The 18,714-nt window shown below is 42.4% G+C and overlaps 1 protein-coding gene across 1 annotated transcript in view; it reads right to left on the bottom strand.

The window, feature by feature from the left end:
- LOC124598389 (Down syndrome cell adhesion molecule-like protein Dscam2) overlaps positions 1-18,714 on the bottom strand; it is a 449,350-nt gene that overhangs the window by 219,837 nt on the left and 210,799 nt on the right. The window contains exons 8-9 of the mRNA XM_047135997.1: positions 2,879-3,032; positions 923-1,074 (exon numbers count right to left, since the gene is read on the bottom strand). Of these exons, the coding sequence (XP_046991953.1) occupies positions 923-1,074; positions 2,879-3,032 (306 nt within the window). The remainder of the gene's footprint in view (positions 1-922; positions 1,075-2,878; positions 3,033-18,714) is intronic.

Raw genomic sequence — 18,714 nt, 5'->3', positions numbered from 1 at the left:
TTATAGTACCAAAATATTTTTGCCTGTAGCAGTTCGTTATCCAAACTGAGGTGCGGCGCTTCCGAAATAATTGCGCTTATCTTCACGAGATACGATGCGTTATGAGCATCATCCAACAATCGGGTCCCTCTCAAAGTGTATTATACCCACGAAGAACAAAGCATTATCACTTTTGAGTGGTTTTGTAGAGGCTCACCGACCAGCTTTACCTAATTGAAAACACAATGTCTTCAGAAGCCCTCAGCTGACATTACATGTCTATAGTTCCCGTATATTTTTAATAGTGGAAGCAGATTGTTGAAAAAGGGGATATATCTTGTTACTAAGAGGCTTTTTTCTTTTGAGCTGTTTTTCGACATTGTAGCTTTTAGTTATTGCTGCCTTTAGAAATGAACAATATCAGTGACTCCGGAGCACGAACGTTTCGTGTTCCATTTTACCGGCTTCTGTTGTCATGGTTACAGGTGCTCGACTATGTTCCACAACAACAACTTACATGCCGCGAACGCAGGCAGCTGCTTATAGACATTGAGAACAGCTGATGCCTCGACAGACGTATGCCATTTTTAATGAAATGTGGTTTTTCAAAATTAGTACGAAATGAAAATAAAATACCAGAATTCTGGGCTGTTAGCACAGGAGACATATTCTCGAAACACTGTCGCATTATAACAAAAGGCCAAATCCTTTACTACGGAACTAGTTGCAGTTCTCTTAATTCCATCTCTTGATACCAACTTACCAACACCTTTGACAAACTTGACAGGACTAGGTCGAGTTCTTAGTTACAGTGCATACCTGGAGAGTGTCAAAGAAGCACAGAAGTACTCTGTGGCTTTTAGTTTAATACCTCGCTTTGGAAAACCAAAAACTGCACGCGTGTGCAAGAGCATGGCCTAAGGAAGCTGAAGTGAATACCAACCATAAATGTTGAGTCTGGCTTCGTGAGATGTGATGCCCATTGAGTTGGCAGCACTGCAGGTATACAAGCCGCCGTCCTGCACGCGAACGGATGAGACGTTCACGTGGCTGATGACGTCACCGACTTGGTCTACATACTGACCGATAGTGTACCTGCGAACAAATAGATGAAACAAAACACGGGATGTGGTTTTGAACATTACTGAAGCAGTGGGTTCATCTCTTGGCTGCTGCCAAGTTACCTACGTGCCTCTCGAGCTGTCACATAGTTCTTTGCGGTTATGACAGGTACTGCCCAACTAAATTGGGAAAAAAAGAAGAAATCTATCGCGCATATTGGTTGAAAGAGGACACAGTGGAGCCAGACCAAAACTTGACATTCTAGTGGATGCAGGTTGCAGCGTCTAAGCAAGTCTGTGTTTGCAATGCGAATGATGTCAGACATAGGAGATATAAATATAAAAAAACTGGAATATTTTCGTTATTTTCACTCCATTTTGTCATATAGTGTCATATTTTGGGGTAACTCCACAAAGAGGGAAAAATTTTTAGAGTACAGAAGGGTATAATAAGAGTAATGAATAGTATAAATCCAAGAACATCATGTCGAACCCTATTCAAAGAATTGGTCACATCAACCACAGCTTCTCAGTATATTTATTCCTGAATGAAGTTTGTTGTAAATAATACATCTCTTTTTCCAACTAACTGCTTAGTACACAGTATCAATACTAGGAATAAGAACAATATACATAAAGATTTAAAATCATTTACTCTTGCCCAGCAACGATATTTTCGATAAGTTACCAGCAACCATTAAGAGTTTAGTTTCAGACAAGGCACAATTTAAACATCTTTTAAAAGAATTTTTGGTGGCCAACTCCTTCTACTCCATCCATGAGTTTCTCAAAAAGTGCAGTAGACCATTTTAATGAAAATTTATTATGCTTTAATTTTTGACGATAGTTGGTTGTAACAGCCAAGTAACTATCTACTGTGTGAATGATGGATGTATGGAAAGTAAATGTAAGTCTTAAGTCTGTAAATAGTGGAAGTTTAATTTGAAATCTTGTGCATAATCTGACCGTTCTTAACTGAGGATCACTGAAGTGAATAATTTACTTTAATTTTTGACAATACTTGGTTGTAATAACCAAGAAACAAGCAAATGTCTGAATGATGGATTTGATGAAAGCAGATGTAAGTATTAAACCTGTGCCGGTCGGGGTGGCCTAGTGGTTCTAGGCGCTACAGTCTGGAACCGCGCGACCGCTACGGTCGCAGGTTCGAATCCTGCCTCGGGAATGGATGTGTGTGATGTCCTTAGATCAGTTAGGTTTAAGTAGTTCTAAGTTCTAGGGGACTGATGACCTCAGAAGTTATGTCCCATAGTGCTCGGAGCCATTTATTAAACCTGTAAATGTTAGAAGTTTAAATTTAATTCATGTACATAATTTTACTGTTTATTGTCTGAGTATCATTAAAATGATTACATTTTTGTAATGTGTTTATCTGACATACTCCACACCCAGGAGGATTCCCTCTTTTATGGGTCTATGGAATGAATAATTAATCTAATCTAATCTTATGCGGAGATGAAGAGCCACGCTCTGGATGGACTACGGTGGAGGGTTGCAACAGACCAGTTTCCGGAACGAAGACCACAACAAAAATAACAAGCTTAATCTTTTGAATTGCAAGAATTTCCGAGCAGAAGCTGTTCTAGCAAAATTTGGAATCACACGAAAATGCTACGACATTTTTACCTTAGAAAATTCGTTAAAAATGTACCTGGTTAATGAAGCAATACCTGAGGTAGCAAATTTCTATATAAGGAGAATAACAGTGCCGGCGCTGTTTTCCTGACGACTTCAACTGGACGTCAGCCGGTGTGATGGAGCGAACTGCGAATGTCTTGCAGAAGCGGAGCGCGGTGCACACCGGCGCCGACACCTACCTGTGGCCGAGGCGAGAGGCGGTGAGGGGCCGGCCGTCGAGGTGCCAGGTGAACTGCGGGGGCGGGCTGCCGGCGGCGGCGCAGCGCAGCGACACGGGACTGCCCGGACTCAGCGCCTGCTCCACGAACGTCCACTGCAGCTCCGGCACCGTGTCTGCAACGCGACGCAACCCTCTGTTAGGCCGGTGGCGAAAACTGCGCGCTAGTTGAAACCTTGCAACCTGACTGCTCCAGTCAGACCTCGTAACTTCACACACAGACTGTTCGCCGTTGCCAGTGCGCTAAAACAGGTCGCCAAGTCACCAGTTTTCGAGAGGTGCCGTGCAGAGTTTGTGCAAAATACAGGGTGATTCAAAAAGAATACCACAACTTTAGGAATTTAAAACTCTGCAACGACAAAAGGCAGAGCTAAGCACTATCTGTCGGCGAATTAAGGGAGCTATAAAGTTTCATTTACTTGTACATTTGTTCGCTTGAGGTGCTGTTGACTAGGCGTCGGCGTCAGTTGATGCTAAGATGGCGACCGCTCAACAGAAAGCTTTTTCTGTTATTGAGTACGGCAGAAGTGAATCGACGACAGTTGTTCAGCGTGCATTTCGAACGAAGTATGGTGTTAAACCTCCGGATAGGTGGTTTATTAAACGTTGGTATAAACAGTTTACAGAGAATGGGTGTTTGTGCAAAGGGAAAAGTTCTGGACGGCCGAGAACGAGTGATGAAAATGTAGCACGCATCCAGCAAGCATTTGTTCGCAGCCCAGGAAAATCGACTCGCAGAGCTAGCAGAGAGCTGCAAATTCCACAATCAACTGTATGGAGAGTCCTACGAAAAAAGGTTAGTTATGAAACCTTATCGTCTGAAATTGGTTCAAGCACTGTCTGCAGCTGATAAGATTAAAAGAACCGATTTCTGTGATTTTATCCTTGCTCAAATGGAAACAGATGAATCTTTCGTTTCAAAGATTGTGTTTAGCGATGAAGCAACTTTCCACACTAACGGGAAAGTCAACCGTCACAATGTCTGTATATGGGGCTCTGAGAATCCGCGGGAAACAACTCAGTATGAACGTGACTCGCCTAAGGTGAACGTTTCCTGTGCCATTTCAGCCAATAAAGTTTTTGATCCCTTTTTCTTCGAAGGTGCTACTGCAACTGGACTACAGTATCTGGAGATGTTAGAGAATTGGCTGTTCCCTCAGCTCGAACAAGAAGCACAACAATTCATATTTCGGCAGGATGGAGCGCCACCACATTGGCACTTATCTGTCCGTAACTACCTGAACGTCAACTACCCGAGACGATGGATCGGCCGCCAGGCAGCCCGTAACAGAGCACTTCATCACTGGCCTCCACGAAGCCCTGATCTTACCCCCAGCGATTTTTTCTTATGGGGGTATGTTAAGGATATGGTGTTTTGGCCACCTCTCCCAGCCACCATTGATGATTTGAAACGAGAAATAACAGCAGCTATCCAAACTGTTACGCCTGATATGCTACAGAGAGTGTGGAACGAGTTGGAGTATCGGGTTGATATTGATCGTGTGTCTGGAGGGGGCCATATTGAACATCTCTGAACTTGTTTTTGAGTGAAAAAAAAACCTTTTTAAATACTCTTTGTAATGATGTACAACACAAGGTTATATTATGTTTCTTTCATTAAACACACATTTTTAAAGTTGTGGTATTCTTTTTGAATCACCCTGTACAATGAAGACCCAAATAAACTCGTACACCTGCCTAATGTGGTGCAGGGCCCTGCGAGCACGCAGAAATGCCTCAACACTACGTGGCGTGGACTTGACTAATGTCCGAAGTAGTGCTGGAGGGAACTGACACCATAAATCCTCCAAGGCTGTCCATAAATCCGTAAGAGTACAAGGGGGTGGAGCACAGCACGTTGGTAGGCATCCCAGATATGCTCAATAACGTTCATGTCTGGAGAGTTTGGTAGCCAGCGGAAGTGTTTTAAATTCAGAACAATGTTCCTGGAGCCACTCTGTAGCAATTCTGGACGTGTGGAGTGTCGCATTGTCCTGCTGGAATTGCCAAAAATCAGTCAGGATGCACAGTGGACACGAATGGATGCAGGTGATCAGACAGGATGCTTACGTTCGTGTCACCTGTCAGAGTCGTATCTTGACGTATCAGGGGTCTCATATTACTCCAACTGCACACGCCCCACACCATTGCAGAGCCTCCTCCAGCTTGAACAGTCACCTGCTGACATGCAGGGTCCATGGAGGTTGTCTCCATAACCGCACACGTCCACCCGCTCGATACAATTTGAGATGAGACTCGTCCAGTCATGCAACAAGTTTGCAACCATCAACAGTCCAATGTCGGTGTTGACGGGCCCAGGCGAGGCGTAAAGCTTGTGTCGTGCAGTCATCAAGGGTACACGAGTGGACCTTCGGGTCCGAAACCCCACTCGTTCGACCTATACTTGAGTATTGCTCATCAGTGTGTGACGGAGGAAATAGAGAAGATCCGAAGAAGAGCGGCGTGTTTCGTCACAGGGTTATTTGGTAACCTTGATAGCGTTACGGAGATGTTTAGCAAACTCAAGTGGCAGACTCTGCAAGAGAGGCGCTCTGCATCGCGGTGTAGCTTGCTCGCCAGGTTTCGAGAGGGTGCGTTTCTGGATGAGGTATCGAATATATTGCTTCCCCCTACTTATACCTCCCGAGGAGATCACGAATGTAAAATTAGAGAGATTCGAGCGCGCACGGAGGCTTTCCGGTAGTCGTTCTTCCCGCGAACCATACGCGACTGGAACAGAAAAGGGAGGTAATGGCAGTGGCACCGTTGGGTGGCTTGCGGAGTATAAATGTAGATGTAGATGTAGATCGTTGGTGTTTGGTTGAATGTTTCGCACACTGACACTTGTTGAAATCTGCAGCAAGCTGCGGAAGGGTTGCAATTCTGTCACGTGAACGATCCTCTTCAGTTGTTGGTCCCCTTCTTGCTGGGTCTTTTTCCGGCCGGAACGATGTCGGAGACTGATGTTTTACCTGATTCCTGACATTCACGGTGCACTCGTGAAATGGTCGTACGGGAAAATCCCCACTTCATCGCTATCTCGGAGATGCTGTGTCCCATCTCTCCTGCGCCGACTATAACACCATGTTCAAACTCACTTGTCTTTATAACCTGCCACTGTAGCAGCAATAAACGAAGTAACAACCGCGCCAAACTTTTGCTGTCTTACATAGACGTTTCCGACCACAGCACCGTATTCTGCCTGTTTATCTATCTCTGTATTTGAGTACGCACGCCTCTACTGGCTTCTCTGGCGCTTCAGTGTAATTCTCTAAGGGCACGAGCCTTAATTCATAGCCACCTGCTGAGCCATGCGCTTCGTCCTTCAGTAGCGGCTGCCTCAGTTGCTTATGTGCGGCCATTGTAATAAAACTAGTTATAGTGAGATAAGTGTAATAACCGATCTTGAACCATATGAAATGACGGATTCCCAAGTTGAAGAATCAAAACCCAGAAACCCATTACCATACAGCTATACGAAAATGTGTTAACTTCAACATATATAAACAATGTAATTACGTAGATGACTATGGACTTCTTAAAATGATGAGCAGTGATAAACAATTATTTAAACTTTATTTTTGTGTGTTTCAAAGATGGTAGTGCACAAATAGAGCGATATTTGATAGTATTTTCTGTGCTACATTTTGTTAGATATAAATCTTTCCCTTTGGGCAGTTAGTGGTACGAATTTGATGTGCGAGGATGAAGTATAAGTTATGTGCTTGTTGTATTAGCATGGTGGTTGATGTTAGTTTGTCTTGTGAAGTGAAATGACTGCAGATATATCTATTCAACAACAGAAAGTCAGCCAGTGCTCATATTATTAAACAAAATGAAACCGACCATCCTCTAGACTAGTATAAAAAGTAGCATTTCAGTATGGAGTGCCAGCCTACAACTTTCAACAACGAAGGACAATTAAAAGACAAGTATTATGAAATCTGTTTATACCAGTTCTGCCGTTGCTACATCTCGCTGCAATGTGTCACTAACTCATCGTGTCAAGTGCTGTGAAAATGTGACTAGCCGGCCAAATTATTAACTTACTTCAAAATTAATAAAGCGACTTTAGGCTACAAGAGGGTAGTGATGGTCAGAACATGTAGCCATAACCGATTTTTTGCGTCTTAGGTGAAATTCAGGCAAACCTTAAAGTATCTTCACCGACTGTAAAACGTGTTTGTGATGCTACTGACCGTTAAGTCAGTATATGTCTTTCTTTTAAAATGCTGTTTAAGTTCCTTTTAAGAAAAATTTTAAGTTTTAGCTCTGGCTAAAATTTTAGGTTTTAGTGTTTGCGTTCTTAAACTGTACTGTTCTTGGTAAACTCACTGCTACCATTTACTTCACAGCGATAAGCCGTTGGTGCAGTTTGCAAGAATGATCTGGATTTGCCTTACATCGTTATCTTGCTACTGTACTGTATTGTGTTGTACTAACTTGAAGTTTTTGTGAACTACTGAAATATATCTTCAACTGGTCTTTAAGTTAGTTTTGCAGTTTGCTATGTTTTGGTTTGTATTGTGCCTGCTTGTAACCTTAAGTTATTTGACTTACTGATGAATCGTGCCTGTTATTGGGCTCTAAGCCAATTTAACAGTTGCTAATTTGATCAAAGTATTTAACAGTGACTGTTGAGGAATTACGTTTTTATTGGCTTTGATTTGCTATTTATTAGTACTACGTTTTGTAAGACACATGTCACGTGGCCTTAAGAAGCTTTATGTTTTTCTTGACTTGTTATACTTTGACCACTACTTGAATTGCAAGTTCTTTTAACTGAAATTTTTTCCTGACATTGCTTTACTGGTTTATTTTTCTAACTGTAAAGATTTGTGAATGTTTTTAATAAACTGTTGTAAAAAAGTATTTAAATTTATGGTCCCAGGACTTTTATATTCTCCAGCCAGCTCCTTACCACTTCACCTAGTTTCCCCATTAACAACTGCCAACATCATTAACACGACTGACATGAGCTAGCAACCCACACACCTGGCACTGGGAAGGTGACTCACAATTCTGAAATGGGAATACGTACACAAACTCAAAGATTACTAACCAAATAGTATTAATCTCAATATCATGACCTAGTGCTTCCCTGCCACCAAATGCATTAGCTCATCCGTGACGTGCCAAAACTGCTGGAATAGCTTCGCCACCATGCTGCACAGCCATCACAAATGAGAGTTCCTCCTTGCACAATAACGTGATGCTTTGTACGTTCCCAGCAACCAAATTTTTACAGCGCACAGGAAGGCAAGATAAAGTCTCATACCTACATTCTAATGCTACCTGTTTACGGACCAACTCCAGCACAATGCACTACCACAACCCGCTACCAGTTGCAGCCTAGGATTTGAATGGAGTGGATCGTAGGCTCCACTTCACAAAGACTTTATCAAACACAAAATTTTCTTCTTTGCATAAAGAAACGATAGCAAAATAGAACCTAAGTTACAGCCCAATACAGTTCGTGAATGCAGGGTTCAAGAAGAGGATAACAACATAAATTACCTTTAACAATGTGAAAATAAAATTCAAATCGACTTTATCATGGCAGATAAAATGAGGCCATTTATAGTTACGATAGCTGATTACAATGAATAGAGAAATGAGAACAACATTAACGTCTGCAGTGAAATGCAGGTCAAATCAGTAAGACATTCTTTGATTTCATTAACGCTCTTTACATTAACACTCGACTAGATATAGATCTATGACAGTCCTATCACCAACTAGACACTACAGCTATGTCAACGGTCCTTCCACAGTGGAAATACTGGATCCCGTCAGATAGCTGAACTTAAACACGAATGTCGACAGTACTTGGATGGTGAGCATTCATGTTCACTGCCTTTGTAGCAGAGAGAACTGGAGGGGTTGTGGTGCGTAATCTATGTTTACCAGTATTCGCTCCAATGCCCTGAACTGAATCTCAAACCCCTAAGCAGTGTCTCGTGAAGTGAGTGCATGCAGCAGTGAGCAGTGCTGACAGTGATCTGTCCGTCGGACAGGGATGCTGCTCACGGGGCTATTTGGCAGGAATAGGCTATGTGCTGGCATCAGGGTGCACCATCTTCCTTCTCTCATCATTATCATCAGACACTTACGTGACACCATACTTTACACAAAATCATTGCAGTCATCTATACTTAGTAGCTGCAGTTAAACAACACACAATGCTCACACTTTGTGAAGAAAAAGTGCTTACAGGTGCGAGAAAATTCCTTTCCAATTCAGGTGGCTGAACCTGCACATCTCCCAGCCCCATACGACTTCACTAAATCAAAACTACTATGAGCCAACTACAGTACTACCTAAGCAAATTTCTCAATACAACATTCTGTACAATACGACATACAAAAAATCTCTTTTATGGTGTTAAATAATACACTCCTGGAAATTGAAATAAGAACACCGTGAATTCATTGTCCCAGGAAGGGGAAACTTTATTGACACATTCCTGGGGTCAGATACATCACATGATCACACTGACAGAACCACAGGCGCATAGGCACAGGCAACAGAGCATGCACAATGTCGGCACTAGTACAGTGTATATCCACCTTTCGCAGCAATGCAGGCTGCTATTCTCCCATGAAGACGATCGTAGAGATGCTGGATGTAGTTCTGTGGAACGGCTTGCCATGCCATTTCCACCTGGCGCCTCAGTTGGACCAGCGTTCGTGCTGGACGTGCAGACCGCGTGAGACGACGCTTCATCCAGTCCCAAACATGCTCAATGGGGGACAGATCCGGAGATCGTGCTGGCCAGGGTAGTTGACTTACACCTTCTAGAGCACGTTGGGTGACACGGGATACATGCGGACGTGCATTGTCCTGTTGGAACAGCAAGTTCCCTTGCCGGTCTAGGAATGGTAGAACGATGGGTTCGATGACGGTTTTGATGTACCGTGCACTATTCAGTGTCCCCTCGACGATCACCAGTGGTGTACGGCCAGTGTAGGAGATCGCTCCCCACACCATGATGCCGGGTGTTGGCCCTGTGTGCCTCGGTCGTATGCAGTCCTGATTGTGGCGCTCACCTGCACGGCGCCAAACACGCATACGACCATCATTGGCACCAAGGCAGAAGCGACTCTCATCACTGAAGACGACACGTCTCCATTCGTCCCTCCATTCACGCCTGTCGCGACACCACTGGAGGTGGGCTGCACGATGTTGAGGCGTGAGCGGAAGACGGCCTAACGGTGTGCGGGACCGTAGCCCAGCTTCATGGAGACGGTTGCGAATGGTCCTCGCCGATACCCCAGGAGCAACAGTGTCCCTAATTTGCTGGGAAGTGGCGGTGCGGTCCCCTACGGCACTGCGTAGGATCCTACGATCTTGGCGTGCATCCGTGCGTCGCTGCGGTCCGGTCCCAGGTCGACGGGCACGTGCACCTTCCGCCGACCGCTGGCGACAACATCGATGTACTGTGGAGACCTGACGCCCCACGTGTTGAGCAATTCGGCGGTACGTCCACCCGGCCTCCCGCATGCCCACTATACGCCCTCGCTCAAAGTCCGTCAACTGCACATACGGTTCACGTCCACGCTGTCGCGGCATGCTACCAGTGTTAAAGACTGCGATGGAGCTCCGTATGCCACGGCAAACTGGCTGACACTGACGGCGGCGGTGCACAAATGCTGCGCAGCTAGCGCCATTCGACGGCCAACACCGCGGTTCCTGGTGTGTCCGCTGTGCCGTGCGTGTGATCATTGCTTGTACAGCCCTCTCGCAGTGTCCGGAGCAAGTATGGTGGGTCTGACACAACGGTGTCAATGTGTTCTTTTTTCCATTTCCAGGAGTGTAGATTAATTTTCGATAAAGTGGTATAAATGAAATCACTTTTGCTCCCAGGACAATAATATCGCCTTCTGTGTAATGGAGTAAACAAAGTCAATCGCACTTACGACTTATAAACAAAACTATACGGCTCTTGCTTTTAGAGAAACCATTTGCACGTCCTGCGTTGTGCCATATAACAACCATAACATACTGCACTGCATCCACGGACCTTCCACGTAATATTACTCGTCATATGATACACTCTTCACTGCACACTATGTTGCATCACACGATCAACCAAAATCACTAAAGCACACAGTTTGTGCTGCTGCTGTAATGTGGAAGCTCCTGTCTGCGTCTCCACTGGAGACCGGGAAGTGTCACCAACCGCCTCCTTCCCCCCCCCCCCCCCTCAACCCTCAAAGGGGTTGTTGGTGTCCACACAGCGTCCACGCTTCAAGCTGACCGTTAGCGACAGCTTGGAGAAGATTTTCCAATCTTGGCTCTTCACCAACAGCCTACCTCCAAATGCTTCGCGGGTGAACAGTGGACTGCATGGACAACACTGGTTAAGGCACATACGGCATCAGGAACTCCCCTGCCGTCAGCAAGACGGACGGCCGTCCCTTTCCGCCATCGTAAGTATGGTAATCAAACAAATAATATAATTATTAAAGGCCAATGGTCTGTCACTGTGACTGAGGCGGCATATCCCAGCGTGTGCATGCGGAATAGCCAATGTCGATTACAACCCTTTTTATCTGTACTGAAATGGCTCAACAAATGCATTTTACGCCGGCCGGAGTGGCCGAGCGGTTCTAGGAGCTACAGTCTGGATCCGCGCGACCGCTACGGTCGAAGTTTCGAATCCTGCCTCGGGCATGGATGTGTGTGATGTTCTCAGGTCAGTTAGGTTTAAGTAGTTCTAAGTTCTAGGGGACTGATGACCTCAGCAGTTAAGTCCCATAGTGCTCAGAACCATCTGAACCATTTTTTTGCATTTTACATTTGTTGATTTCTGCCCTTACTCAAATGTTTACCTTTTGATAACTACTACGCGGTATTACATATTCATAACACAGCTGCTGCGAATTTGAGCCGCAAGTGCCAACTACCATCTCGTACTTATTTCGAAATTTGTATTTATTATAATGTAGATAATAGCAATTCCATTTAGGTTTTGGAATTGTAGTTGTCCGTACTTGCGCTCCATCTGTCGGTTTTTACTGGTTAATTTTGGCTGGCACCGATCAGCACACACAGTGGTTAATGTTCTGACGGCTTCAAACGGCAACAAACATGCTGTGACTAACTTTTACATTTCTTATATCTTACTTTTTTATCATTTACATATTACAACTCGTAACGAGGGTATATGGACTTTGTACTTAGGTACACTCCTTAAAACATATAGTGTGTTTATCTTATTTATTACATTTTTTCATGTTCTTCTCCTTTAAAATTTTTTTTTTGCATGAGTTGGTTCATTGTTTTACTTTCAACAAGAGAAAATTTTTCGGTTGTCTCCGTAAGTTCAGAATTGCACTCGGTAACTTCGTTGGTATTCAAAACTTAGCTAATTAGGAGCATGGCATGCTTTTATTAATTCAATTTGCGATATGACATCTGCTTGAATAATATGTGTCGTAAAAACTGAAAATCGTTTGCATTGACCTGACAAGTATTTTCCTAGATCCGAGATACACTGTCAGATGGTGGCATTCTAACCTGAAGTTACGATGAGACAGAGTCTCCAGCATGAGTGGTATCTTTTCGCTACTTAACTTTCATTACTTCGGAAAAAAAAGAATTTTCTTGAAGATTCTAAAAGTAATTTTAAGCTAAAGGCAAATTTCTGTTTTTTGTTACTATTACAGGTCTGAAGATGATTGTTTAGCAACCGAAACTAGTAGTCAGTTGTAAAGTAATATATTATTGCGATCAAGACAGTTAAAAGACTTTTTAAAAAAGTTTTAAGAGCATATCTGATCGTTTATCTTTGTCACCTGATGATGTCGGGTCTTACTAACATTACGTATTAAAGGGCACAACTTTTTGGTGTCTTACTGGAAATATTATCCACCCCGTATCAACTTTTACTTTTTAGCGTCAGGATGATTGTTTTAGATTCTTGGCTGCCTTCGCTCCAGATGCTTTCTCAGGTTAATCACAATCAAAATGTTTGAACACAAATATCGTAGTGTGCTATTGTCTTGCTTTTACCTTCGACATAAAAATATCGGCATAAATAATTATTTTCTGTCTTTTATTCATTGTTAACAAATACATTCAACTATACACAAAGGAGTGAATTTAATATTTCTCCACTTCCGTGTCAATAGTACATCACATATGCGTAATATACGACTGTAAGATTGTAGTCGAGAACGCACAGCACCGTTAGGACTGTAAACTTTCACGACCTCTGCGCTGGAATGTTTGCGTAATGTAACAACCCTGCATCCGCCATTCCACCTTTATCGACTGTTACCGAGAAAACTACGAGTGGCATGCAACCTGGATGGAGCTACGACGTTAGGCTGCGATGGAATGTTGCCAGAGAACGAATATTTTACAGGCACGCGAGTAACACCCTCACCGGATCGTGTCTGTAATATGTTACGAGACGGTATTCAAAGAAGCCTGTAATAGATGTAGGGCACAAATGATACTCATTTGATTAAAATTACTGAAATTATAAACAGAATAAAGCATTCTATTAAGGGCAGTCAAATGAAAACGTAAGTAAGAAATCTGTTCATTATTTCAAAAATAATCATTAAAACCGTTAATACATGTATCCCACTGTGAGAGAAGACGGTCAGTGTCTTCATGGAAAAATGTTTGCGGTGGCCTGCGGAACCACGATTGAATCCAGGCGTGCGCCTCTTCGTACAAAGCAAATTGAAAGTCACGAACGTCTTTCTTAATGACACCGAATATATGAAAATGGCATGGGGAGAGATAGGGGGTGGCCAACGCATGAGTTAGTCCATCTCTTGGAATATACAGGCATTAGGATTTTTTCGTGGCACATATTAAGAATGTATTGTAAGTGCCATGATTCGGAAAATACACCCACTGTCGGAGTCAGCTGTTGCGGACAACAGTCAGAGATTCTTCCAGTGGATAAGGAAGCCACAGTGTAGCTGTTCTCTCGTTATTTTAATGGTGGACGGTAGCCGACTGTGAGCAGCGATACCGTTCAAAACCATCACCGCCACCACCACCGAATCGGGTACAAAAGCCGCCACGTCGTAGGTACGTAGGCAACCAAGAAACATATTCCCATTAAGGCAATGACCGTCTTGTGTCACAGTGGGATAAATGTATTAATAGTTATGGCGATTACTTTTGAAACAATAAACAGTTTACTTACTTTTGTCCAACTTCTCATTTTCATTTGACTGCTCTTTATAATAAAAACAGACTACTTGTAACACCATAGCTCTTATGCTGTACGGATTTATTTTGCCTTTTTTTAAATTTAATGTTACTTCATTGAGCTTCTGTAAATGTGTTTGCCGGTCGGTGTGGCCTTGCGGTTCTAGGCGCTTCAGTCTGGAACCGCGTGACCGCTACGGTCGCAGGTTCGAATCCTGCCTCGGGCATGGATGTGTGTGATGTCCTTAGGTTAGTTAGGTTTAAGTAGCTCTAAGTTCTAGGGGACTGATGACCACAGACGTTAAGTCCCATACTGCTCAAAGCCATTTGAACCATTTTTTTGTAAATGTGTTTGATTGAGTAGATAACACAAAATTGGATACTCTTTTCTTTGTTTAAAACTTTGATGTCGTGGCTTGATTCTATGCAATGTAGTATATCTGTCATTTAAATTCTTTGTTCCATTTGGAGGGAATAAAACTTACTATATATAATTGTAATTTCTGTGTGAATAATTTTTTGTAGAAATGTCAATATGTGCAAATGTTCTGTTTTATTTAATGTATTTGGTTGCTGTTATGTAAATTGCTGGTCCTCACTTAGGGTTCTTAGCTCTTTAGTATATAAAAGCTGTAGTGGTTCCCCTCGGGAACGGAACTGTGTAGCGCGCGCAAATTGATGTTGGCCTAGGTAGAAAAGGTGGATCAACACTCAGTCGGGGACGAGCTACCAAACAGTGCACTGCCATGTAAATGTTGCATATTGTGCTGGTTCCGAGAGAGGGTTTTTTCTGCTACTTTCCAATGCCTCGGATGGAACGATTCTGGAATTGGTATCCATCATCGCCACCAAGAAGAGACAGAGTCCAGCAATTCTGCCTGCAAATCCACCTACCAACATGCAGTTGCCACCACATTGCGCAATCTCTGTAACGGAATACTATAATGATGTACAGTGAAGGATCAGCTTATTGGATGTGTTAGTGTGCTCAAATATAAGGTAACTTATAACTGAATTCATGTACCTACCTTGAGTTTCCCTCTCACAACACCTCTCAGGTTCCTCTCCATTTGAACTATGATTACCGAGTGTCCTATTATGTGGAAAAAATGAAAGCCTCAAAGTTAGGCAGTTTATTACATAATGTTGTTTGATCTTTGGTAAGAAGGGAGTGTTCAGATTTACTGTGGATTTAGTAAAAAAGACAATTTGCAGTTTATTTTAAAGATTAAAAGCTTTTAAAACTGAGGCTTGTAAAGTATTGCTTAGTTAATGATCACAGTGCTGCCTGTAGTAAATTTTAAAAAGTGAGTCAGTTTCTTGTAAATTTGTCAACATTGTGTCTCATTGTAGTAAAATTCGTGAACTACATTTATGGAAAGTTATACACTTATGCTTGCTAAGCACTTCTTTCTTTTGGGTATTGAAAGTGCATATTAATAATGTAATAAAATCCACAGGTTATCCTTTACCACTATTTATGAAAACAATAATCCTTTATTCAAAAGATATTGAGAAATAACTTGTTCGTGAATTCCATTTAACTTACATTCTAAACAGAATAGTATTTAGTTGAGAGATACTTAACCTGTGAGCAGTTCATAATTTTGCAGTGAACTACATTTATAATTTCATGCCAGCTAGGAAAATGTTTGAAAAATAATACTTAACCTGTGTCCAATTAATGATTCTGCAGTGAATGTTAATAGTAATGTTATAAAGACCATTCAGTTTGAATAAGCCTTGAAAGTAATAGTGTGTTTCGGTATCTGTTATATTTTTGCAAATAGTTTGTGCTGCTCTAGTTGTTAGTTCTAACCTTAACGTTAACATATGCAGGTGTCAGAGTTCATTACACTCGCGTGTGGTAAATGATAGGTTGTGTTATCCGTTAAAGTTACTCATAACTAATTTCTTAAACAAGAATGTTAATCATTCTCTTGCCTAATTAGGCTGGCGACCATTTTCTTTACTCTCTAAACAGTGTAGCTAAGTAAAATGTTATTTGTTACTGTTTAAATGTTTACGTAATTCTGACTTTCACTTCCGATAAGCCACTTCCATTAGGTACAACACGGCCAACATAACAAAATTCCTCTCAGAGGGTAACACTGCTCTGTTGCTTTATACCATAATTACTCTAACAAAATAATTCTGTTTTGCAAACTGCCTCCAGCTTCGAGGTTATGGTATAGTAGTAGCGGACAGAAGTGTTATATACTGTTCTCATTGCTTTTCATTATCTCTATTAGGTGAATACCACCACCGTTATTTCAATAGGAACGTTAAAGATCGTCCATTCCCGTCTCTCTGTGACAAGGACTCCGGCTGTAGCTTTCATGGCATTCTAGTAAAATGAAATTTACATGATGGCCCGTTTTAGCTCTGTAACTATCACTACACGCTGGCGTGTATGTCAAAACGCTGTATTCAGAACAAAAGCTTTCGAGCGAATGTATAGGCACATCGATTTTGCCTGAAACTTTACAGGGTAATACTGAGGTGAGCGCAACTAATTTTTCACCTAAGAATCTCCGGAGCTTTCAGACTACACTCGTCAAAGCCCTATTTGTGATTCCTGGCGTATGACCACTCAGTATAAATGTGAGATATATGGCTGCGACATGATAGCTGCAGCGAAAAGATATAGACACGGTCGATAAAATTGTAGGTTCCAACATAACGGACAAACAAAGCCTAAAACTCTAGAATATAAGGGAGAGGCAGCTTGAATTGGAGAAAATTACAAAAGCCAGAAGAATACATGGTATAGTTTCTGATACTAATGAAATACCAAAACTTAAATACAATAACTCAAGTGGGGCATAGTGCGTCTTATCAGTGGCGCGATCATTGCCCAAAATACTTGTTTAAACTTCGGAAATGACACTCAGAAAGTTGCTATTGTGAAGAGGTTCACCTACGATTTGGCGGCTTTTGTACCCGATAGCGTGGTGGTGGTGGTGACGGTTCTGAATGGTATAGCTGCTCGCAGTTTGCTGTTGTTCACCGTTGAAATCGCGAGAGAATAGCATTGCTGTTGCATCCATTACCACCGTAAAAGTCTCCTATTGTTGTCTGCAACAGCTGACTCTGACGGTGGTTGTATTTTCCGAATCTTGACACTTACAGAACATTCTTGACACGGTGCCATGAAAAAATCCCAGTGCCTGCATAACCCAGGAGTTGGAATGACTAATGCATTGGCCACCCACTACCTTCATACGATCAACTGCGTTATCATAGTGCGTCTTGCCTATTCTTCTCCCAAATTGGACGTCAACGGTCAGTGTCAAGCTAACGTCATCTCAGTCACGCGACGTGACGAGACATTCCATTCGCCGTGGCAAAAAGAGAGCCATTTCTTCAACAGAATTATACTTCATACAATCTCCTTCAGAAAATGTTTTTGTGCATACCACCAAAAATGGTTAAAACCGTACATGGTAATTATGAAGACTATGAAAAAATTAAAAAAATTAATGCAGATAAATGGGCAGGAACAACGTAACAATGATGCAGTATGTGGAAAAGGCAAACTATCATTTTTTTTTTTTTACAATGCTGATAAATGTTCTGCGTCTCTACCATTTGTCACACAGCAAACATATAATCGGTGTTCAAGTCTTCCCAAACCCGACGAGGCAGATCAGGAGTGACGGTAAGAAAAGCTGCTGCTATGCGGTGTCGCAAGTGTTCGAGGTTCCGTTGTACTGGTGTAACATGAACACTGCGCTTGGTATAACCCCGCAGGAAAAAAGTAGCAAGTCTTCAAGTCCATCGAACTTGGTGGCAAATCGAGTACCATCAGGTCAGCGGTAAATAAACGACCGATCCAGTGATGCAACAAGTCGCATTGAGTTAGTGTCGCATGCAGCTGTGGAAATACAGAGAGGTGTCACCTAACTGGAAAGATGAAACATCTGCCGCCAGTTTCAAGTTGTGCCATGAACCAAAACTGCAGAAAATCGAGATACATGATAACACTGACAACTCTCTCGGCGAAGAAGAAGGGTCCAACACCACAGACGTTTTTAAGTTTTGAAACTTCCGGATGATAACGTAAAATGTCGACCCACTTGCAGACAATAATATTTTTAGCAACTTTTAAGGGTATACACAGAAAATGTCGTCTATAATTCCGTTTCTCTTAAGTTTGTAAGTGAGTATAAAAAGTGTATGGCTTATGAATTGGCACACAGTGCAAAACTGGAGCATAGGCTACTGTTCCGTATTCAAATCATCGAGGAATCGAACACTAGCACTCCGTAATAATCGACTGTAAGGGGTCGAGTGATTCAACACTATATGTGGCTCAATACAACCACTATTTGTTTTATGTGTATTATACACAGCGGTGACAAAAGCTATGCGATAAGGAATGCACATACAGGGTTATTACAAATGATTGAAGCGATTTCACAGCTCTACAATAACTTTATTATTTGAGATATTTTCACAATGCTTTGCACACACATACAAAAACTCAAAAAGATTTTTTAGGCATTCACAAATGTTCGATATGTGCCCCTTTAGTGATTCGGCAGACATCAAGCCGATAATCAAGTTCCTCCCACGCTCGGCGCAGCATGTCCCCATCAATGAGTTCGAAAGCATCGT

The sequence above is a fragment of the Schistocerca americana genome, chromosome 1 (assembly GCF_021461395.2).
Source record: "Schistocerca americana isolate TAMUIC-IGC-003095 chromosome 1, iqSchAmer2.1, whole genome shotgun sequence".
Taxonomy (NCBI): domain Eukaryota; kingdom Metazoa; phylum Arthropoda; class Insecta; order Orthoptera; family Acrididae; genus Schistocerca; species Schistocerca americana.
This window is presented reverse-complemented; position numbering and strand designations above follow the sequence as displayed.